This window comes from Myxine glutinosa, chromosome 1 (genome assembly GCF_964187855.1).
Source record: "Myxine glutinosa chromosome 1, kmMyxGlut1.1, whole genome shotgun sequence".
NCBI lineage: Eukaryota > Metazoa > Chordata > Myxini > Myxiniformes > Myxinidae > Myxine > Myxine glutinosa.
Genome location: NC_136261.1, coordinates 78,974,911 through 79,000,040, shown reverse-complemented (window position 1 = coordinate 79,000,040; position 25,130 = coordinate 78,974,911). Strand labels below are relative to the sequence as shown.

At 45.7% G+C, this 25,130-nt stretch overlaps 2 protein-coding genes across 2 annotated transcripts in view; both read right to left on the bottom strand.

Moving 5' to 3' along the window:
- LOC137425430 (nuclear factor 1 A-type) overlaps positions 1–25,130 on the bottom strand; it is a 424,396-nt gene that overhangs the window by 10,909 nt on the left and 388,357 nt on the right. The gene's annotated exons all lie outside the window — the stretch shown is intronic.
- Positions 1–25,130, bottom strand: part of PATJ (PATJ crumbs cell polarity complex component) — a 327,659-nt gene that overhangs the window by 291,199 nt on the left and 11,330 nt on the right. Inside the window, 4 exon segments of the mRNA XM_078771907.1 lie at positions 11,928–12,053; positions 12,212–12,384; positions 18,904–18,967; positions 19,432–19,479. Coding sequence (XP_078628033.1) covers positions 11,928–12,053; positions 12,212–12,384; positions 18,904–18,919 — 315 coding nt within the window. The 5' untranslated portion in view covers positions 18,920–18,967; positions 19,432–19,479.

Below are 25,130 nucleotides of genomic sequence, written 5' to 3'. Positions count from 1 at the left end.
AATTATAGATAGATAATCGCTGCGGAAGTGGCCGCTGCCAATCGTCGTGATCCCATGCCGTCACGTGTTGCGGACATTGTTTTGTCAGGTTATTGGTGCGAGTTGCTCTCGACGTCAGAATATGCTCCATATGCGTCGCGTGCATCCGAGCTGTCTTTAGCTCAAGGTTACGTAATGTGGGGCATGTGGGTGGTCATTCCTGCTTCTTTATGTCAGCGCTGTCTCAATGAGTTGCACGAGGGTCATTTGTAACTGCCAATTTCAAAATGAACTAGAACGCCACTCAGTAGAGCGCATACTCCCGCCGTGGGTTTAGTTGGAATAATACGTTTTGTTTAACATCCCCTCTCCCCAAAACAATCTATCTATAATTCCAGTAATCTCTGTACGTCTGTACGTTTGTACGTCTGTACGTTTGTTTGTCTGTGACCGCTGTTTCTCGACAACCACGGGTCCGATATACTTTTAACTTGCCAGGTATATTGCTGGGGACCCGAGGATGTGCCTTTTCAAGGTTTCATATTAATCGGACAATTACTTACCGAGCTATGTCCAAAAAACGATTCAACCAATCAGAGAGCAGCGAACGATCGCGTGTGCCGAACGTGGAGGACACACTCTGCCTCGGATGGCACATTTGAGAGCGTATTCATTTATTTCACGTTTGCAAACTATGTTGGCGTTAAACTATGTTTTAAAACTAATAAAACCGAATTTGCGATTCATTCGCTTTCCTGCGCGTTTGTGCACGCGATGGCGATTTCTTTACCAAACTCCGGAAGCCGTTCGCTTTGGACCAAACCATTGCATGTAAATAGAGGGGGGGGATTGTCACCGTACTCGCAAGCCGTTCGCTTTGGACCAAACCATTTCATGTAAATAGAGGGGGGGGATATAATTTTAGATATAGATATAGTACGGGCAATGCCCTAGTAAATGAAAAAGAAAGGAGGTCCTAACCGTCAGAGAATTTATTTTGATATATCTCGGAATTGGAGGAGAAAAACATCATTTAAGAATAAGAATAAAAGCTTTAATGCAGTAAAACAGAAAAAATCTCAAAAAAATTCCTGGATCCAGAATAATATCCTGAGCTTCACCAAAAACTAATCAATTCTTCCTTATCACAAGGGCAATCATCCCACCAAATTTCATCCAAATCTGTTAAGAACTTTTCCAGATATCTTGTTTACAAACACACGAACACACGAGAACATACGAAAACACACACACACACACACACGATCGAATGCATTACTCCCAACCTGAAAATCGCAGAGCCAGAACCAGAATTATTTACTTGGTCTGGGAAGCCCATGCGCGGTTTCTTCTTCTTCAGCCTTTCACAACCCTGGGTGAATATGCGATATTTCAAAAAAAAAAGTTCGAATTTTGCCAAATCTTTGATTCGTTTGTTAATATACCTCAGCCATTGACAAATCTGGAATTATAATTTTATTTGAGGTTCAAATTAACCAAGGAGATTGTGTCAAACGATGCCTGCAAGTCTGTACATGTGATAAATAAATTAATCGTCCACAGTCGAAGACTCTTCTTCACGCAATAACAACTTCTAGCTTCCAGACTGTACATCCAATGATCTTCAAATTTTGCACACTTGTTACTCCATGACTTCGACGACAGTTTGAAGTTTCACGGCGATCAATGAAGTGGTTCAAGAGATATAAATGTTTTTATTATTTGCGTTTAATTAACGATGTCTGCCAAACCACGTGACCTATCGCAAATTCCAAAGGGACATTTTAGTAGACTGATATGCTGAACAGATCTGTGAAGTTTCCCCTCGATTGGATCACAAATGAGGGAGGAGCTAGGTTTTAAATGTTTGTGCTTAAAAACGTCATAACTCTGAAATCATGTGATGCATGATGTCATGCTCGCTGACTTTTTTTGTTTGTCATGGGTATGCGATTCTGCCTGCAAAGTTTGGCCTCGATCTGTTCAGGCATTTTGGAGAAAATTGGATTTAGTGTTTTTCACTCAAACCAATATGGCGGCCGAACCACGTGACCTGTGACGTCATAATTACCATAAAAATATTCTACACACCGAGTCCCTCATATGGTGAAAATTTGCTCTCAATCGCTCCAATTATTGCAGAGAAAATTGTTTTTAAAGGAAAACAAAAAAAATTCCCGAAAAAATTCCCCCAAAAAAATCCTGGATCCGGAATAATATCCTGAGCTTCACCAAAAACTAATCAATTCTTCCTTATCCCAAGGGCAATCATCCCACCAGCTTTCATCCAAATCCGTTCAGAACTTTTCCAGATATCTTGTTCACAAACACACGAACACACACACACGAACACACACACGAACACACACACGAACACACACACGAACACACACACGAACACACACACACACGAACACACACACACACGAACACACACACACACGAACACACACACACACACGATCGAATGTATTACTCCCTGGCGGGAGTAATAAAATGAGGGAGCAGAACAGACCGCCAATGAACGTCGTGATCCTCTCCCACTCCCCCGCGCGTGACCCACTCCCCCGCGCGTGACCCACTCCCCCGAGTGTGATCAGATCAATTGCCATTAACCATTTTGTAAAACTGCATGTGCAGCATCGATGTCCAAATGTCACACAAGAAGTAATGGCAATCACATTATAATTTTTCTTTCAGGCTTGAGTTGAACTGTAATACCGACATAAATGGCATAAGCCTTTTTAGCCAAGCCAAGTGCAGGAGACATGATCACACAACAGGCAAGGAAATACATTCACTGCTTGTTCTTTCTCGACAAAAAGCCAGAGAAGCCAAATCATCAGAAGAGCCAGATATGGAAGAAATCAATTACGGTATATAATTTGCTGAATTCAGTGTTCTACTGGGGAAAAAGGCAACAGCTTAGTATCTCATGATGTTGACAAGACATGAAAAATATGTAAAGAACAAGAGTTGAACAACTTTGAAGCGAAGCGGCTGGGTGAGCTAATTTTGATGAAAATAAATAAATAAACAAGACATCATGCAGAGCACGATACTTGTAAAAAGCCACCCTCCCCCCCCCCCCCCCCCCAAAAAAAAGGTTGGCAATGATCCAGCAAACAGTCCATTTCATCAAGATTAAAATTGACGATGTCCATCAAATCTCGGGTAAATAGGACGAAAAAGTGATGATTTTTCAGATGAAAATTGATGATTTTAGAAGTTTGACCTTGAGTTGACCTTTGACCTTTTGACCTCAAAAATCTTAGGTTTCCCAATTCAGTGATGAAAATAAAACAGCAGATCGGTTTCAAATTGTGAACTGTAGACGATAGACAGACAAACAGACAGACAGACAGAATAACGCACAAGACCAACCAATATACTTAAAAAGTTCGATTTTGCAAGTACTAAATAAATAAATAAATCTAATTTTGGCTTCTACCTCAGACTTGAAAGAACACAATCAAGACAGTGAAGTATTACTTGTTTTAAGACAAGATGTTGGCCAAGCAATGAGAAAGGCATGTGAGAAAGATACTGACACTAATGCAATTCATCTTACCTTAGCCGCAAAGATGGTTCAGCAAGACATGTTTAGAATGAAAACAGTATTCAGTGGGTCATTTAAAGTACTCGGTCAGGAGAAGTCAGTGCCAAATTCACTATTGGCATTAGTTGCTGTGTTTGTTGTTAGTCTGACAAAATATAGGAGGAACAAGAGTGGAAAGGAACTTTAAAGGTATGTTGAACCCACAAGTGCAATTCCAGGAAACTGGCAAAGTTTTCTCAGAATTGATGACAATAATTAGAGTCGTTGTTTTGGAGTACCCAAACAGCAACACTATAGAAACTGAGAAACAATCAAGTTGTCTGTAGAAACCACAAAGATGTACTGCGTAAAGTCCAGAAATGTCACCAGTATTGCTCCGTGCACACACGAGGTGGCAGAAGCATCCATTATGCTTCACGTCACAGATGCTGTCACGCAAGGATATAACAAGGTGTTGATTCATACAGGTGACATCAATATTGGAGTTATATCAGTCACATTGGAGCATTACCTCAATATCAATAAGCTGTGCATGGGATTTCCTTAATTTTCATTGTTTCACTGGAAGTGACAAGGTGTCACCCTTTGTTAGAAAGGGGAAACCAAACTGCATGGGAGCAATGGAAGAAATCTATGGATATCACACCAGGAGTCTCATTCATCATTCGGAGTCTTTCTCTGACAGAGCAATGCCTTTCGCTGACACAAGCTGCACTTCTCCAGCACACAGAGGGCAACCGACCCAGCTGGTCATTCTTGGGTTCATGTTTCACGGCTTCAATCTCCAAGTTTATGGGGCTGTATCTAGGATAGCAAAGTCAGTTGGGAACTGAACTGGGCAACTCTTTCAGAGGCTTCTCATGTTGGCCAAGAAATCCTTCACTGCAACTGCAAGATTGATTGTAGAAATCACTGCAAATGTGTGAAAGGAGCCTGCTGCTTTCTGTCATTTGAACGGACAATGTATTCATGATTAAATTTAATATTTACTTGATTTTGCTGATATAACAATATTGTTATGAATTTGGTAGAGCAACATCTAGAGCTAGGTAGATCTGTATAGGTAGGTATTCGACTGTCGTGACAGGGACTCTACATGTAATAAGTTCTTGATGTTTAGGCGTTTGTCGGGGTAATATGTATGATTGTGGATCTACCTGGAGATTCGGGTGTTAAATAGTGAGGGATTAAAGGTAACGCCCCTGTGAGTTTCACCTAGTAGTCAAACCTTTGTCCATTATGGCACTCCAAACCACATAAACATTAGTTAGGTCCTTAGCGCAACATTAAATAATTCCTTTCCCTGACAATGACTTCGGAACAAACGGACAGGAAACCAGGCTAGGACACCGCCGATGATGGCCGCAGCCAGCTACACCTCCGCTGGGCCTCGAGTGCCACGCGCTATCACAACACTACAGGCCTGTGATTCGGTGGAGGGCACTGATTGGGTGGCGCACCAAGGAACGTGACGTCACCAGCGAGGTTATTTAAGGGAGCGCCGAACGCTCTCTTGGTTCTTGTTCTCTTGCCTCTCTGGCGTCTGGCAGTGCAGCTTTTGGTCTCTTGTGGTTCATGCTTTGAGTTGCGCAGCAGTTGAGAAGAGTTCTGCAGAAGAGTTGGCTGCCAGCACTCCCGCAGAGAGTTCACTTCAGTTGAGCCGGAGGAGTTGAGTTGAGACCAGTCCCGGAGCGAGTTGGAGGGACGAGACCTGCAGTCAAACCTGCGTTCTCCCCTTTCCTGTCTTTTCGTGCTTCGTGTGGGGATCGATCTTAGGTGAAGCCGCTGGCCTGCGTTGGGTGCCTTGGAGATTGGTGCACCGACCTCGTGGGCGGCGAGAGGATCGGAGCTTGGAGAAGGCCTGGTGGCGGCTGAGCGCGGCCGTGTCACAAGAAGACGACAGAGACAGATAAGCCCAGGCTCCGCGTACACTGTACACGACGTGACGTGTTTCTTTTGTAATTCATAATCTCCCTCGTATCGTGTTTGATATCTGTTGTGTGTGGGATCCCAATTCAGGCTTCTGATTAGAGTTATTACCGGCGCGGGCTTTTTCACTGTCTTTACTTTTCATTAATAAATCCTTGTATTATTTTCTGTATATATCTGAACGCAGTTTCCTGGGTGTTTCATTTTAATAGATAAGGCTGCGGAGCTTGCTGTGTCCGCCATTCCGCGCGTTTAACTTTGTGTTGATTTGGAATCCGCCATTGAGTTTTCGCCTCGGGAGTGTAAAGCCTCGCAATCGGCCATCCGTAACTGTGGTGTTAATCGCGGTTGCGTAACAATATTAAGGATGTCACATTCACTGTTACTTTATTGCTTTTCTGTACAGATACAGAGTTGAGGCTCTTGGAAGAGCATGGACCAGACCACAACAGAATGAAAAGAACAGTTTGACAGAATGAAACAGAATGCAAAGAAAAAGAACAATGAAAAGAACAGTAAAACAACTTGCCTTTACCTCTTGGCAGACAAATCCAACTGAAGGCAATCTCAGTTCCTTTCACCAAGCTCGGAACAAGTGTGTATCTACCCTCAAGAGTGCCAGGAAGCACCATCTCTCCACACTCAAGAATGAACTCTCAAACCTGTATCCTTCCTCGAAATCCTGGTGGGGTCTGGTCAAATCCATTTTTGGTGTTTGTTCCCCCTCCATCCCTCCCTTACCTCAAATGGCTACACAGTCGACACCGCACGTGACAAAGCCGAATGTCTCAACTCTGTGTTTGCCTCAAAATCTTGTGTCCCAAACCCATCTCTCTCTGTTCCCACCTTACCCAGTCGAACCCAACTGCTCCTCGACTCTGTGTCCTTCACTCCTGAGAAGGTGGAGAAGTTTTTGTCAAACCTAGACTCTGATTCTGCAACTGGACCAGACAGCATCAGCCCACGGGTCCTAAAATCCTGATCTGCTGCTCTATCTCACCATCTCTCTGTTCTTTTCACCCTCTCTTTTGCTCAAGGTCATCTGCCAGCATCATGGAAATCAGCAAACATTACCGCTTTACACAAAAAATGTACAAAAACAGATCCTTGCAACTACAGACCAATCAGCCTGCTCCCAATTATCAGCAAAGTCATGGAATCCATCATTGCTTCAGATATCAAATCCTTCCTCTTCTCCAATGGCTTGATCTCCGATCATCAATTTGGATTCAGACCAGGTCATTCTACTCTGGACATGCTGCTTCTGCTGTCTCAACAATGGATGGAGGTCCTCGATGCCAAACAGGAAATCAGAGCCGTCTCCCTTGACATATCACGTGCCTTCGATACGGTCTGGCACCCAGCTCTGCTCACCAAACTCTCCTCCTATGGTATCCATGGAAATCTCCACGCATGGCTTGCGGACTTCCTCTCTGGTCATAGTCAACGTGTGGCCCTGAATGGATTTCTCTCATCTACCCTTCCTGTTCTGGCTGGAGTTCCTCAAGGTAGTGTTCTGGGCCCTGTGCTTTTTCTGGTCTTCATCAATGATCTCTCTGACTCTCTGGAAAATCCTCTCTTTCTCTTTGCTGATGACTCCACTCTCTGCCACTCCATTCCTCATCCCTCAGATCGGCAGTCTGCAGCCTCCTCACTCTCTGCAGACCTGGACAAAATCACAGACTGGTCAAACAAGTGGAAAATGTCTTTCAATCCTGACAAATCTCACACTCTTACTATGTCTCTCCGAAAAGACCGACTGGAAAACCCTCCCATCTACTTACTCAACAATACTCTCCAAGAAGTTCTGTCGCTCAAGCTTTTGGGTCTCATTATCTGCCATGATCTTTCCTGGGAAAACCACATTTCCAAGCTGGCCTCCAAAGCCAGTCGCCGACTGGGCATCCTCCGTCGTGCGAAGTCCTTCCTGAGCTCCTCACCACATACAAGGCTTTCATCCGCAGCTCAATGGAATGCTGTCCCCCCCTCTGGGCCAGTGCTCCTGCCTCACACCTAGCTCAGCTTCACGCTGTTGAAACCAAAGCTTTCAGAATCATTGGAATCTCCTGCGATGAAGCTAACTCTGAGGGCCTTTCACTCACTCACCGCAGGCAGGTTGGTGATATTTCTGTCTTCTACCGACTCATCTCCGGCTTTTCTCCCCCAGCTCTCTGTGTGCTCTGTCCCCCAAATATTCCTACAGGTCGCACAAGATCTGCCAGCAACCCTCTTATGGTTAAACTGCCAAAATCTAGGCTCTCTGCTCACCTTCACTCTTTCATTCCCCTTTTCTCCCATCTCTGGAACAAACTCCCACACTCCCTTCAATCCCACTCCTCCCTCCAGGTCTTTAAACCAGCTGTTCACCACCATCTCTTATCTTCCCCCATCCAAAACCTTGATCATTTCTACCCCCGCTAATTCACCCCAGATCCACTTTTTTGAAATTCCAACTTCTTTCCTGGAAGTCCTTGCAAGACTGAATTTGCTCCGTGATTAAAGGTTCAGATAGGACATTGATGGCAGAGTAGTCTTCAACTGGAACCATGAAGAAGGCATTCATGTGACAAAAGGTGATTGGTTGGACATGCTTTCTGGGTAGATGAGCGGTCTGTTTTCTGGCATTAGATGGTGGACATTAAAGATCCCACGGTGTCCTTCATGCGGAGTAGGCAAGCTATTGCTAGTACCATGGCCAAATTCCAAATTCCTGTGCTTGCCTTAGCCAAACTTCAGGCCTGACCAGCTGGTTCGGCCAAAAATTCCCCTGGCCAACCACACAATAACCTGGGAATAATTGTGAAAGAAGAACAGGAAAAAGAGTAATAACTGGAGTTCCAAGAACACGACACTCCACACAGTGTTAAGTATACAGTTGTGGCCAGAAATATTGGCACCCTTGCACTTTCTTCAAATAATGCACCATTTATTTAAGAAAATTGTTGAAATTAAAAAATATTTTGGTATCCACATATGTATTTCTTTCGTTTGCTGTGGAACAAAACAAAAAAAGCTGAAAAAATTACTAAATCGTAACTTATTCAACACAGAAATCCTAAAATGGCCCGGACAATAATATTGGCACCTTTTCGAAGTTGTTAGAAATAATTAGATTTCAATCAGGTGAATCTCTAATTTGGAATTGAACTCACCTGTGGTGAGTTGCAGGTGCCTGCAATATAAAAATCACTCATTCAACCAGTTTGAATAGAGAAAAGGAGTCATTCTGTTGTTTTGTGTCACTGCAATGAGCATGGAGAGACGAAAGAAAACCAGAGAATTGTCTGAGGAGGTCAGACAGGATTGTAGCCAAGCATGGACAATATCAAGGCCAGAAGTCCAGTCTCAGGAGACAATGATGTTCCTTTGTCCACTGTACATAATGTTATCAGGAAGTTTAAAGCCCATGGCACTGTAGCCAACCTCCCTGGACGTGGCCACAAGAGAAAACTTGATCGAAGATTGCAGTGAAGGATTGTTCGAATGGTGGAGAAAGCACCTCGATCAACTTGAACCTGACAAACAGATTCAAGCTGACCTTCAGACACAAGGTATGACAGTTTCAACATACACCATCCGTCACCAACTCAATGAAAGGCGGTTCTATGGTAGGAGACCCAAGAGGACCCCACTGCTGAGAGAGAAACATAAGAAAGCCCGACTGGAGTTTGCCAAAACACACCTTAACAAGCCAAAATCCTTCTGGGAGAATGTCCTGTGCACAGATGAGACCAAATTAGAGCTTTTTGGTAAAGCACATCATCTCTGTGTAAAACAAAATGAAGCCTTCAAAGAAAAGAACACCTTCCCTACAATCAAACATGGAGGTTCAGTGATGTTTTGGAGTTGCTGTGCTGCCTGTGGCACTGGGTGCCTTGAATGTGTGCATGGGATCATGAAATCAGGAGATTACCAAGGCATTTTGGAGCGCAATGTTCAACCCAGTGTGAGAAAGATGCCATTTTAAAGGCACCCTTCAAATCTGGGAGAACTGGAGCAGTTTGCACAAGAAGAGTGGGCCAAAGCCAGTAGAGAGGTGTAGGAAGCTCATTCATGGCTAAAGGAAGAGTTTGACTGCAGTTATTTTGTCCAACGGCTGTGCTACCAAATATTAAGTCGAGGGTGTCAATAATTTTGTAAATGCCATTTCTTTTTATTTTCTGATTTAAAAGAATATATTAAGTTCTGAATCAAAAACAAAGTTTCTGTATTAACAGTGAAATAAAGAATTGTGGAGACCAAATACTTTTGTCAATTTCAACTTATTGTTCAAGAAAATTTTGAGTTATTTGAAAACAGTGCAAAGGTGCCAATATTTTTGGCCATGACTGTATACTGTACAGTACTTCAATTTTAATAAAATAGTGATTTTCGTAAGAAATCGTATCGTAAGACGGTTGAGGCGCATTTGTAAGAGGTGACCAAGGGTTGGCGTCAGGAAGGGCATCCGGCCATAAAAACATTGCCTCAAACAGGGAACCATGATCGTCTTGGGACCCGCAAGGCTAACCCCCGCTCCAGCGGGGAAAAATGGCCTTAAAACGATCATTCATTCATTTTCATTCAGTGATTTTAGCGGTCGTTAAAAAAATTAATCCAGAAGCGTAGTGCGATTGAAGTCGGCCAGACGCAATCCCGAAAACTACCCTTATACACCACCCCATTGAAACTTTATTTAAATTGAAGCACTGCAAAACTGGAGGTTCTTGAAAGTATTTATCACGCTATTTATGTTCTACAGTGTTCAAGTGGATTTAAATTCAAATAAAAGAAAGATTGTGAAAGTCGTGTTCATAAATTAATTCCGGGTTTTACCGCTATTCTCCGCAGTGTCTCTTACAATACCCTATCTAACACGTTACATTATTTATTTGTACCTTTTGTTCTCACTCCTCTCTGTGCATGTGAGATCGGGACGGATTCAAAGCCAAAGTACTGTAGTACTGTAAAATGGCAAACTTGACTTCTTATTCGTGTGCCCATTTGTCTTCAAATATAACACTTCATTTAAATAAGTTGTTCCTCGATCATAAACTGACAAGACAGACAGACTATATGAACAGATTGCTTAACCCTGCTTTTTGTTTCGCATGTGTAGGGTACAACAACAACAAAAACATCAAAAAGTAGAAGAAGAAGAAGAAGAAGCAGAAGAGGAAGAGGAAGAAAAAAGAAGAATAAGAAGCATAAGAAAAGTCATCCGCATTCCTCCCCGAATTACTCCCAATTGCATTGTATCGTTTTGATGGATAAAATTGGTTTGCTGTTGGTGTGGCACAGACATGATGGACCAAATGCCTCCACCTGCATCTAGGTTCCTATTGTGTCCTTGTGTGTAACAATATGAAGACAAAGAAGTACAACAGGAAGAAAAGGAAGAAAAAGAAAAGAGGAAGAAGAAGAAATCACACCTCCAGGGAAATTTTTCAAAGATGAAGATGGTTGTGTAATCAACAGACACTGTTCAGGTTCATCACATGGAAATCAACACTTGCTGGTTTGAGAATCGCATTATTTTAATGGGTGAAAGTTAGAAAAGATCGTCATCTATGCTTCAAGCGAATAGCATCAAGAGATCAACAAAGAAAAAATAAATGGAGGGTATCAAAGTGAAACGTACATTCAGGTACTGCAAATGTTGCTGCGCTATTAAAGCAAATATCAAAATGCTCAGTTAAATGCTTGGGTACACAGATGTATACTCTGCAAATTTAATGTCAAAATACTGGCAGGATAGCCTACAGGTATGCACACTAGCCTGGATTCAAATATCGGCTTAGCTACAAACTGTCATCCTGATGTTTTTAAGGCAAGCAGATTCATCAATTTTCTCGATAAAATTTAATATTCAAAACAACACTCCCAACCAAAACTTACCAAAGGTTGATTTACAATTTGTGATTTTGAAAAGCCAATTTAGGATTTTTCCTCTCTTGGTTACTGGAAGTTAAAACGTGCAATTCGTTCATATTTGTACTCGACATAAACAGCCGTTACAATATCTTCAACATCCCAAGAGCATGAGGAATATGGTGAGATTGATGCAAGAAGGGATTTCTTAAACCAGGGTAATTCCATCACACATTTGCACTCACAAAATGAACAATCCCTTATTAAAACTCAATGACAAGAAACAACAGATAACTTGTCGGAAGAAATTACTCTCAAAACCTTCACCGAAACTAAAACATGGAAAATTGATTGTAATGCAATTGGAAGAATATTTTCTATTTCGGTTAAAAAGGAGTTTTATAGGTTGAAAGTTGCTCGCAATTGTTAGTGAGGAGACAAAAAAAAAAATTTCATCTGAAATCAAAGATATCAATGCCCAATGGCACACACCAATAACTACTACAAAGAGACATGCTGCCACTAGAGGGAAACATTGCTTTGCACAGCAATATTTGATAGACTTCTTCATCTCTTATTTACAAGTTACAAGAAAAACTAAGCCACTTACCGAGGGACCATTCTGGAGAGTCAATAACGGCTCCTGTATGGCTTCCATTGGTTGGCCATCCCAAGAAAGCTGCCCTGAGGGCATGAAATCAAAACTTGGCAAGAGGGGTTGAGAAACCAATTTCAGCTGCAATGTGTAGAGGAGGAATGAGAAGAAGAATCAGGAAATTCAGTTCAAATGTGGATATTAAATAGAGACTTGGAGGATAAACATCAATATGAAGCACGAATCTAACCTAACGTGCAACATTGGGGAGGGAGAGAGGGGAATGGCAATTATTATACCTGCTCGCCAAGTTGCTTAATGGACCCCTGAAGAGCCAACATCCTCAGGAATGCAGGGTTCTGAAGCGTAGTCTGAAGCAATGCGAGCTGGTCAGCATGAGCAGATGTCCCGAGGCCATGCTCAGCAAGTTGTCCCTGCAATCGGGTCACCGAGTGCAGTGCTGCATCCACGTCTGCGATAATGAAACATGCGATGTATGGTTAAGTGCTTTTGATTGCTTACAAACTCTCCAATATTGTTTCAGTTGTATTTTTTTGAAACCCAATTTCTTGTTCCATTACACTGGACAACAACAAATTGGCTACTGAGGTAAAAGTGTGTATCTTAGAGGAGGTTGAGTATCCTGATTTCGAATCTGAAATCAAAATGAACCAAACACGCAAGGATTTTTAGTTACAGAAATCCAATGTCGCGTATTTTGAGTGTTCTTTTTATGATGGCTATGGAGCAATGTATCGAATTGGGATTCCCATGTAAATTTCATGTTAATTTTGGGGAACCATTATAAATGCATTCTTATGAGTCCTAATTTGAAGAAAACTGCTGTTGCCATTTTTATTTTTATTTGTGGTGACCTTGACATGAGGTCAAAGGTCATGGGTAATTTTTCATCCTCCTTGAAAGGTTTGGTGCCAATTTCAATCAAAAGCAGCATATAATGCATTTGTTTGTGAGCATTACAATACATCTTTTATAAATGTATTTATGCTTTTTGCAGGAAAACAATGAGGTAGTGTCTTGTGGTGAGGGTTGATGCAGAATGGAATCTTCAGTCATGTCCCCAGTCTTCCCCAACTCACCTCTCATTCCTCACCATGAGACATCACATCAAAAAGTGTACAAACAAAACAAGAATATTTACAATTAAAACCTGCTGTAAATTCTTTCAGATATTTCGTTTTGTTTGTGACATTTGTGACATCCATTTCTGTATTTTATGGTTTATGCAAATATTGGAAAACCTGTATGTCAAAATCCCAGAAAAATGGAAGAACCAAATACATCTGGTGCCAAATAAAATGTAAGAACCAAATACAATAAGTTAGGAACACGAGACTAATTTCAAATTTCAAGCTCATCATAAAATGCCAACACTCAGATGGTAGAAGACTTGTCACTGAGCCATCGTTAGACATTTATACAGTGCATTCAGAAAGTATTCAGACGCCTTCACTTTTTTCACATTTTGTTATGTTGCAGCCTTATGCTGAAATCGTTGAAATTCATTTTTTCCCTCATCAATCTACACTCAATACCCAATAAAGACAAAGGGAAAACAGGATTTTAGAAAGTTTTGCAAATTTATTAAAAAGAAAAAACTGAAATATCACATTGACATAAGTATTCATACCCTTTGCTATGACACTTGAAATTTAGCTCAGGTGCCTCCCATTTCTCTTGATCATCTTTGAGATGTTTCTACACCTTGATTGGAGTCCACCTGTGGTAAATTCAAATGATTGGACATGATTTGGAAAGGCACACACCTGTCTATATAAGGTCTCACAGCAGACAATGCATATCAGAGCAAAAACCAAGCCATGAGGTCGAAGGAACTGCCTGCAGAGCTCATAGATGGGATTGTGTCGAGGCACAGATCTGGGGAAGCCTACAAAAAAAAATTCTGTTGCATTGAAGGTTCCCAAGAGCACAGTGGCCTCCATTATTCTTAAATGGAAGAAGTTTGGAACAACCAGGACGCTTCCTAGAGCTGGCCGCCCAGCCAAACTGAGCAATCGGGGGAGAAGGGCCTTGGCAAGAGGTGACCAAGAACCAGAACCACATTGAGAACATGACATGAAGAAGAAACATTTCACATTCGCACATAGATGAAGACATCCACTTCATGAAGCCCAAACGCTGGAACGTGTCTAGATGAGTCATTGCCTCAGCTTTGCGAGATGCTGCCGTAGAATGTTTAAAGGACACAAACTGATGAAAGGGATCAGCCAGCTTTTTCAGAGTGCCTCATCCTGCCAAAAGCTATTGGAGACCAGACAAGGCATTCATGGAAGTGCCAGTGATGCCAAAATAAATGTACCCAACACTTTGTACTCTTTCATCAGATAGGTACTGCAGGGACCAACTCAGTGTCTACAGACTGAAGTACGTTCAGCAACTATTTGCAAAGTCTTAGCCACAAACCAAAACATCATATACTCCTCCCAATTGATGTGTCAGGTCACGTACAAACCAACAGATATGGATGTACCATTCAGACATCGATTAGAATGGCTTCAGTTGATTGCCATTGGCTTTTCAGTTCACCAGTCTACCAGGAGTAAAAAGCTTCTGGAATTCCTGCATGGCTTCGGTCTTTCTGTTGACTACAGTCGGATTCTGAGGCTGGAGACGCAACTGGAAAACCCCGTCAGAGTTATTCGGTATATTAACAATAATAAACATCACTTCCATCCTAATAAAGGTAAACAAATAATCAATACTCTAGCTCCTTTAGTTTCTAGCACCTGTAGTTTTTGTCCTCGTTTTGGAGGAAATTATGAAAGCAAGATCAAGGTGTCAAAAACTGGTCAAAAATGGCAACAGCAACTTTTTGTATGCTTAATCAAACCAAATGGTAGCCTAATAGGCTGCAGCAAATTAACATTCAATATCAACAGCAGTACATTGGCTCCGTCTCCACTATTAATACTGTGTATACCTCAATCTATCTATAATAATAAAAGGCAATGTGTGTCTGTCAGTCAGTCAGTGTGTGTTAGTTTTCTGCACAACTCCAACACCATGAAATCTAGCGGGCCCGAAATTAAGGAAATTAAGGTGCATGCGTACTTATCGAATTCCACAGGAGTACATGGATGAAAATTGGGTGTGTTAAAACACACTTTTGGAAGATATTAAATTACCTTGTTTAATACAAAAGCGGGCTTTATCCTCGGACAGTCTGTCCTTTGCATGGATCTTATGCTTTTCGGACCAGGCCAAAACGGTTTCTGCACGATCAAGTGCTAACGATTTACATTTTCACTTTCCTCACACATCAAATGTCTGATCTTCATACCTACGAATCGCTGTATACATCACTATTGTAGATGATATAGTTTTCAAATTAGGAGCTTCGAGTAATTTTATACATCATATGATGCAATTTTCCACAATGGTCTTTCACAGATTAATTAAAGTATATAATCAAAGTTCTGAGATTTTAAAAATAGAGTAAGAAATGCATATTATTATGGATTCGATAAGATAAAGGCTCCTTCGTTCACCGCTGTTATGTCTGGCCCCGTGGCGTATGGAGTATACACAGAGCCTCGCAAAATAATGCCATAAAAGCAAGTCGTTCCTCATCAACTGATGTTTGTAAGCTATGGCGATACAGTTGCAAGCAGTGTAATTGACTTTTTAATCACAGAACACATCTTAAAAAAAAAAAAAATTACAAATGTTAAAGACAGTGTTGAGTCGATAACATGTTAAGACAATGTTAAGGTGATAAAATAACGATGTTATGCCTCAACCTCTTCATTGGAGTGCTTTAGCCACTTGGCTTTCATGGTGATATGGCAGCTTGGTACTCCGTGGAGACATCCCAGGAGTGAGGATGGCAAAATAAATCAGAGAATTCGAATTAATAAAGCAACAGGAGAAGCACAATAGCTGACAGGTATTCCCACTCGCTCTAAACCCTGTAGCCTGGGTTTGAATCGCGACCCAGCTATAAAATGTCATCCCTGTGTTTCACCGGAAGGGCAAATCATGAATGTGTGTGCTGTCCCCTCCCTCAGATGAACATTAAACTGGGTGTCACATCTGCTGGATTTTCAACCCCTCCCCACACCCATCTCTCCTCTCCTCAATCGTCCCTCCACCTCCTCCATGTTCCCTCACCCAACCCTCCTCTCCATCCCCTTCCCCTCCCATCATGTCTTCCATTTCCCTCCCGTTCCCCTCACGCTGTCTTCCATTTCACTCCCCTTCTTCCCTCGTGCTTCCTTCCCCTCCCCTTGTGCTACCTTACCTTCTCCCATCACACTGCCTTCCCTGCCACTCCCTCATGCTGCCATCCCTTCCTCTCCTCCAGCTCTGCATTCCCTTCCCTTCAGGCTGCCTTCACTTTCCCTCCCCTAATGCTGTGTTCCCTTCTCCTCAAACATACCAGCTCTAAAAAACCCTCATCTATCCACCCCCAACCTCCATGGACGTCTACGGGTGGTGTTAGTATGCCCCATTTGAACGTGCTGTTTTAACGTACCATTTCATTCAATCCTGTACCAATGCCAGCAGACAGGACCATCCCTTACCCCTCCCCACTGCCCCTTAAGTCACCCTAATAAATGCAAGGCAAATCCCCTCACCCTCAAGTCCCACTACCAAGCAAATCTGGAACCTCTTCCCCCCCCCCCCCCTCTCCCACCCCCACCTCACAAACAAGTCTGGAACACTCACTTTCCCCTCTCATCCCCCATCTTCCTCTATCCCCTCCTCTCCACCCTCCCCCTCTTCTTTTTTTCTCCCCTCCCTTCCTCTCTCCCACCCTCTCAATATTCCCATCAGTGAAGCAACTCCGCGCTGCCCAGCAATGCCAGGTACCTTTGCTAGTATTACTACAATAAAATAAAACTGGTATAAAATCCCGTTAAAAATGATGGGTTGGAACAGTTTATTCAATGGTGCAGCCTCGCGAGCGTGCCTAAGTCGGAAGCCTCGGCCTAGTGTTAGGTGTGCTCGTATCTTCTTTATTTATTTGACATTCTATCGACGTAGATGAACACTCGTTTTGCTCTAAGTGTGTTGCACATCATGTGCAGAAAATTTCACCTCCCTGTGCCTTGTATTTATTGTTATTTAAAAAAAAAAAAAAAAAACTTCTGGACACCACCCTTAAAGCTTGGTTTGCAAGACGGTCTACGAGTCCAATAGAAGAGACATAATTACTCTTATGGAAATGTTTTTCGAGTTTGTTTTATCCTCAAAAATAGCCTGAGTGAACACACATTCTTGTTAAAAGTTTGGCCTTTAAAACCTACCCTTACGAAGGGGGATAGACATCTGTACAAACAAACAAACTGACTGTTTTATATGGTAGTTTTTACATTATTATTACATTTCAGATTAATATGAATAGACGAACGTGTCTGAACAGTGCAGACTGCTTTGCTACATATGTGGCGAGTATACGCCTCCTGGGAAAAACATAACCAATCATCTCAAGGTCGCATAGAAGCACGACTCTGGTTGCAAGGTGGGTGACCAAGACAAGACATGGGCAAAACACATATGTTGCACAGTTTGTACCTCCAGACTGACACGTTGGTTTAACCGGACCACAAATTTAGTTTTATTGTACCACAAATTCGTGATTTATTGTCCGATCCAGTCCTCTAATCAAAGCTGAACCCACTAGGGCTAGCTGCGTGGGGGCTTTCAATCTGGGGAATCACAGAGCAGCCCACTTTGCCGGGTTGGTTCAAGATATGATAAAGGCCTTTGAAGATTCCATCTGTGGCTGAACTTGCATTGTCATCATTCACACTAGGACTTCTTCCCAGCCCAACTTGGTGCTGTGAGCGATGATCATGTCAAGAGGTTTTCACCAAGATACCAGCGAGACGCTCTATCAGGGGTGTTTCAACCCCAATGTGATGGGGGAATACTGCTGGGTTTATTTTCGTGATGGGCTGAGTCAATTCTGACTTCAGATTTGGAATCGGAATGCTCAAATTAATAAAGGATACCTACATTTACCTCAGTAGCAGACGGAAGGTTATATTTATCGTCTAATGTTATCCTTCAGTTTTCACTCGCTTCAGACTTGCAATCAAACAAGTACTTTGCCATTTAAATCCCACCCCTCCCAAGCACAAAAAAATCAAATAATAAAAAGTAAAAACACACTACGATACCAACAGAAGCGAATGTAGCAAAAGCAAGTCCGATTTCACGAGATTCCACAAGCTATTTTTCATCATGAAGCCAGCAGGTGGGAGGTTGGAAACATCATTTTCGCTCAAGGCGATGGAGCGCGGCATCGCATTTTACAAAGGCTCGGCCGTACAGCAGCGGAAAGCATATCCGGTGGAGGTCAGTAAAGATTCCATCAAGCTTTGGAGGTCACGGCTTCAGAGTGGGCCAAGTCTTCCAGACTGAATTGTGCATTACAGGCTTCAAGAGCCACTCGCTAAGCAAGCACGGTTCCTGACCGACGTCCCAATAGGCCGCAGAATCACTTCCGGCTTCTGCCCAGCTACGAGCCACGAAAAGCCGCTTGCACTCGTGGTGAAAAGGCAAAGCTGAATGCCACCAAATTAGCGATGCTTCTCCGGCACCGAAGAAGCAACGATCGATCGGGAGAAAAGCAAAATGTGCAGCAGGGAGTCACACAGCTCAGAAACTGCGAACGATTACATCATTGCTCATGTTACAGAAATACTTGATTCGTAAGAGTAAAAAGCCAGGTTCATAAACACAGCTTAAGGACATCATTGCTTGACAATAAATGTGAATGCAGTGTTATATATATATATATATATATATATATATTTATTTATATATAAACAATATTCTCCTCATGTAGCCTGTATCCAATTCCAAAATTGGCTCTCATAGCATGTGCAACATAGAGTGGACTTGACAAATACGAGTGCAGGTGGAGGAAAAACAAAGTCTTCGCCAAGTGAAACAGCAGGATGCTAATTAGGCATCTTGCAGCGCAATGAAAAGGAAATACCTTCTATGCCTCGCATGATGGCTGCTGTTCCTGATCACGGTTTCTCAAAATTAATGGATAGACCCTGGATGGTAAAAGTAAGAGGTGGGGGGGGGGGGGCGGGTGGTGAGGTTGCACAACAAAGAAGAGGGCAAAAAAAGATTAACAACAGGTGGCTGCAAACAGCAAACTGTGCTCGAGTAAAGAAACCATGATCAAGGCCAATGTGGAATGAGCAAAATAGTACAGCATGGAATAATAGCAATTATTATGGTCAGGACTAAAAGGAAAATCAAAGTGGGATTTTTCCTTTACATTGAGGCGCATTGAGGGAGAGGGGGGTGATGAACACAAATCACGTGCAGGACAGACATTAGGACACAGCAACGAATGTTTAGGCAAATTACGAGGACTGCGAGATCGAAAATGGACACATAAACACGTTGTGTGGAATTCGAAGCTCGTAACGCGAGCTAAGTGCTCAGACAGGAATACCAAACGTAGGAATTTGGGCAATCTGGTGAGGATGGCGGTGAATCGAGCACTTGCCTCATTCGAGTTTAAATGCGATTGGCTGTATCGACCAGGTGCACAAATCTGCAAGTGAGAAAAGGGGAAAAGATGGGTGGGGGAAAACATCCCTGCCTTCACGGAAGAAGAGATATAAGGAAAGTGAAAAAGCATCTCCGTGAAAGTGATGAAGGACTGAAGTATTCAACGTTTCTCTGCAACTATTATTCAACCGCAGATTTTTAACAACTATAATCAAACCATACCGCTGCGCTCTCCACGGTAGAAATGGTCCATGATGTTTTTGTTGGAATAGCGTCCTGTGTCAACAACACCAACATACTAACCGACATGATTTAAACTCATGAATAGGGAAGAAAAACATTGTTTTAACATTTGCTGAGCTCTAAAATGCACATATCAGCCTACAGGACAAGTTGAGCTGTCCGACATTTGTTTTGCTTGGAAATGTATTGTGTAGGCCACTGCAAGGTGTCTTCCAGGAGAATAAGAAAGAGAAAGCATGAAAAGCCTTTTGGTTTTTCTTTTCGTAGCAGCAGAAATGATCCACCGTTTTGTATAACACACTGAGATCTGTGTGATGTCTAAACATGTTGTTGTTGTTTTTTTTGTTTTTGTTTTTTGTTTTTTTTTGTTTTGTTTTTTTACTGAGATCTGTGTGATGATCAAAATGATTTCTGAAAATAATAAGAATTTTAACAAACCATGCAGAGCCTGCGCGATATCTCACTTACTCGGAGACTCGGGGAAAAAAGACAATCTCGTAAAATAAAAATAGAAATCTCTTTAAACCCTTTGAAAGAAAAAACTAACAAAAGAACTGTGATTGCAATACCCAGGATTTTAAGGTCAAGCTATTTCAACCACATACATATTACATCTATTGAAGGAATATATTTGAATGCATGGCACACGCTATTGCACACACACCTATTTTAATTTACCTCTGCCACTGAATGTGGTGGTTATGCTTTCACCCCTGTCTGTCTGTCTGCAGGACATCTCAAAAAGTTATAGATGGTTTCGGATGAAACTTGGTAGACAGATTGGGTGCTTGAACAAGATAGTCTTCCATTAAAATAACACCAGGTGGGTTGACTCAGCTCGTCATCTTTCTGAGATTGGAAAAATGAGTACCAGCTTCCTGGGTAAGAATAAACCATTCGAGTATCCTTCGTCGGAGTGGCGACTCATCCAGGATTGTGCTCCCAAGCAAAGGAAAAAATGCATCAGCAGCCCTATGTTTGAAGATGCCAAAAGAGTGCTGCTTCTTCTTTTTCAAACATTCCCTTTGGCCGATGACAGTGCTTGAACCCATGAAAGCATCAAATCAACAATATTATCCTGTCACCAGTGATCAAGACCGCCAGATGACGAATAACCAAACGTTTTTTTTTTTTACTCCCGAGGCCAACTCCAGAATATGACAGTTATGAGCGTGCGTGAGATGGAGGCTGCGAAACGTTTACCTGAACGGAACAAAAAGCAACACTGCTTTATTCCCGAACCCAACACCATGCAAACAAGACAAGGAAAATACAACAATATAGATTTAATAAAAATAAAGCATGGAATGAAAATGTCAAAATATAGGATTGTGGTAAAAACTAATTCCTACAGAGGTACCTCATACAGACTGACTCAAAGACTTACACACAGGGGAATATTAAATCAAAATAAAAAGGCCCTTTTTAGTGCCAGCACTTAGCTCATCCAAACGAGTTCGTTTGATGAGGTCGGCAGTGGTGGCCGAGTCCAACGCTTCCCGTGCCTGAGCGTCCCAAAATGGCGGCAGCGCAGTGTGTCGAAAACACCCAGGCGCGAAGCAAGCAGCCAAGACGGCCTCCTTTTAGATTCCCCATCCTCGTCCTTGTGGCGAACAGCACAATCTTGAGCCCACCCCACAAGCCTAGCAGTCACCGAAACACTGCCAACACAGTCCAGAGCTCCTTGGCGAGTCCAACACGACCAGTGCACCAATGGCAATATCTTTCCAAATCACCCCATGATCGGCCACATGTTCAGCCCACGATCGGCCCACTTAAATGTCTTTATAAAAAAAATCCACTTCGAAATTAGGGGGTATTTTTTATAGATCGTCGACAAAAAAAAAAAAATCTAAATTTCATCAATTTTAAATTCAGGCTGTAACAAAACAAAATGTGAAGAAAGACAAGGGGCATGAATACTTTCTGAAGGCTCTGTAGCATGATATTGAAGGAGCTGCGCTCCAGCGCGAGTCGAAAGAATTGACGCGACCAAAGACAGAATTCGTCCGAGTTGCTTTATTGAAACAAAACAGCTCAGGTATTCTGACAAGCCCGTTTATCGGGCAGCAATATATATACACATTTATGCCGGGGCGTTTGCCCGGGAAAACCGAGACCGGGCATGCCCGGGTGTCAAGGGCGAGTCCTGGAAAGGCGAGTCTGGACATGCCCGGGCATCCTGGACGCGGCCTGGCAAGTCGAGGCTGGGCGTGCCCGAGCGCTCTGGGCGAGCCCTGGAAAGGCGAGAGCGGGCATGCCCGGAGGCTCTGGGCGAGCCCTGGAAAGGCGAGAGCGGGCATGCCCGGGAAAGACGAGACCGGGCGTGCCCGGGAACAGCGAGTCCGGGCATGCCCAGTAGAGGCGTGTCTGGGCCCGTCCGGACGAGCGCTGCATGACGATCGCGCCCTGGCCGCGTCCTGGCAGGTGCAAGGCGATTGTGTACATTCAGCGGGAACTGCTACACACGCCCCTCCAGAATCGACCTGCACCGGCAGGGTCAATTTAAGGGGGGGTCCGGATGACCCGGCCAAAGCGACCCCTGGAGGGTCGTGGGGGGGGGGGGGGGTCCGATCCGGTGGTGGGTGGTCGAGCGGGGGGAACTGTGGACGGGGGGGCGGCCTCGCCGCGGAGGAAGGTCTAACCGTGGTGGTCGGTCGACGTCCACGTGCGCCGGTTTGAGGCGGTCCACAGAGATCCAGTCCGACCGGCCGCCGACGTCGACGACGGACTTGTCGCCCCGTCGCAGGACCCGGAAGGGCCCGTCGTACGGCGGCCGGAGTGGCCCCCGGTGCGCGTCATGACGCACAAAGACGTATTCCGCTGTGCAAAGCGCCGGGGGGACGTAGGACTGGGGCCCACCGTGGCGGGACGTTGGCACGGGGGCAAATCGTCGGGCGGCCTCCTGGAGGTGCGAGCGCTGGTGTGCGGCGGACCAGGGACTGGTAGCGTCGGGCACGAACTCGCCCGGGACGCGGAGCGGCTGGCCGTACACGAGCTCGGCGGCGGACGCCCGGAGGTCCTCCTTGGGGGCCGTGCGGAGGCCCAAAAGGACCCACGGCAGCCGGTCGGTCCAACCGTCGTCCTGAAGGCCGGCCATGAGTGCGGCCTTCATGGAGCGGTGAAACCGCTCGCACAACCCGTTGGCTTGGGGGTGGTAGGCCGTGGTGTGGTGCAGCGTGACCCCCAACGAGCGGGCGACCACGCCCCAAAGTTCGGATGTGAACTGTGGGCCGCGGTCGGACGAGATGTCCGCCGGTGCGCCGAAGCGCGCGACCCAGGTGGCGATGAACGCCTGCGCCACGTCGGCGGTGGTGGTGGTGGTGAGGGGCACGGCCTCCGGCCACCTGGTGGTCCTGTCCACCATGGTGAGCAGGTGGGTGAACCCCCGCGATGGGGGCAGGGGACCCACCAGGTCCACGTGGACGTGGTCGAAACGCCGTGCAGGCACGGTGAAAGGTGCTAGCGGGGCCTGGGTGTGGCGGTGGACCTTGGCCCGCTGGCAGGCCGTGCAGGCGTTGGCCCAGTCGCGGACGTTCCGTCAAAGGCCGTGCCAGACGAAACGCGCCGACACCAGCTTCTGAGAAGCTTTCCGGCCCGGGTGAGAAAGGCCGTGGATGGAGGCGAAGATGCGGCGCTGCCAGGAAACGGGCACGATGGGGCGAGGCTGGCCCTGGGAGACGTCGCAGAGCAGGACGGTGCCCGCGAAGGGGATGTCGGCGAGGCGGAAGCCCGTGTCCGCCGCCCGGAGGGCCTGCACCGAGGTGTCGGTGGTCTGGTCGGCCGCCATGAGCACGAAGTCCACGCCGAGGTGGACCGCGTTCGCGCTGGCCCGAGAAAGACAGTCGGCCACGGCGTTGTCTTTGCCGGCGACGTGCCGGATGTCCGTGGTGAATTCCGACACGGCGGAGAGGTGGCGCTGCTGGCGGGCCGACCACGGCTCCGTGACTTTGGCCATCGCGTAGACCAACGGCTTGTGGTCGACGAAAGCCGTGAACGGGCGGCCCTCCAGGAGGTGTCGGAAATGGCGAACGGCCAGGAATAGACCGAGCAGCTCGCGGTCGAACGTGCTGTATTTTAACTCGTTCGGCCGGAGTTGCCGGCTGAAAAAAGCGAGTGGCTGCCAAACCCCGTCCACCCATTGTTCATGGACGGCGCCCACCGCATAGTTGGAGGCGTCCGTAGTGAGGGCGATGGGCACGTTGAGCACCGGGTGAGACAGCAGCGTTGCGTCGGCGAGGGCCCGTTTGGCGCTCGCGAAGGCCGCGTCCATGGCCGCAGACCAAACGATGTCATGCTTGGCCGGCTTGCCCCGGAGGGCCTCGTAAAGGGGCCGCATGAGCTGAGCAGCGTGGGGCACGAATCGGTGATAAAAATTCACCATGCCGAGGAACTCTTGTAGGGCCTTGATGGAACGGGGACGCGGGAACGTGGTGATGGCCTCGACCTTGGTCGGCAGCGGCACGGCCCCGGTCTTGGTGATGCGGTGGCCCAAAAAGTCAACTGTCGTCGTGCCGAAGTGGCATTTGGCCGGGTTGACAATTAAGCCGCGCTCGCTGAGGCGACCGAACAGTGTTCGGAGGTGGAGGAGGTGCTCGGCGCGGGACGTGCTGGCGACGAGGATGTCGTCCAGATAGATGAAAAGAAATGGCAGGTCGCGCAGCACGCCGTCCATTAAGCGCTGGAACGCCTGGGCCGCGTTCTTGAGGCCAAACGGCATCCTCAAAAATTCGAACAGGCCGAACGGCGTGATGACGGCCGTCTTCGGGACGTCGGCCGCCCAGACAGGTACCTGGTGGTATCCCCGTATCAGGTCAATTTGGGAAAATATGACCCGTCCCGCCAAACGGGCGGAAAGGTCCTGGATGTGCGGGATCGGGTACCTGTCGGGGGTGGTGGCGTCGTTGAGGTGGCGGTAGTCACCACACGGGCGCCATCCGCCCCCCGGCTTTGGCTCGATGTGCAGTGGTGAGGCCCACGCGCTATTGGAGCGCCGCACGATGCCGAGGTGCTCCAACGCGTCGAACTCGGCCTTTGCCACGGCGAGCTTGGCCGGGTCGAGGCGGCGGGCCCTGGCGTAGACCGGCGGGCCCGTAGTGGGTATGTGGTGCTCGATCCCATGCCGCACTGCGACGGCCGAAAACGGCCGCGTGAGGGCCGGGAATTCCGCGAGCAGGCGAGCGAACTCGTTCGCCGTCGGGAGGGCGCACGCTAGTTCGGTCGGCGCGGAGCTGCTCATCGTGCACGCCAGGGAGCTGAAGGTCTCGGCATTGACAAGGCGACGTCGTTTGACGTCGACCAGCAGCCCGTGCGCGCAGAGGAAGTCGGCGCCCAGCAAAGCCATGGGTACGCAGGCGGTCACAAAGGTCCACTGAAAGCGCTGGCTGCCGAAGCAGAGGGTGACGTCACGCGGGCCGAAAGTGCGTATGGCCGAGCCATTAGCAGCGACCA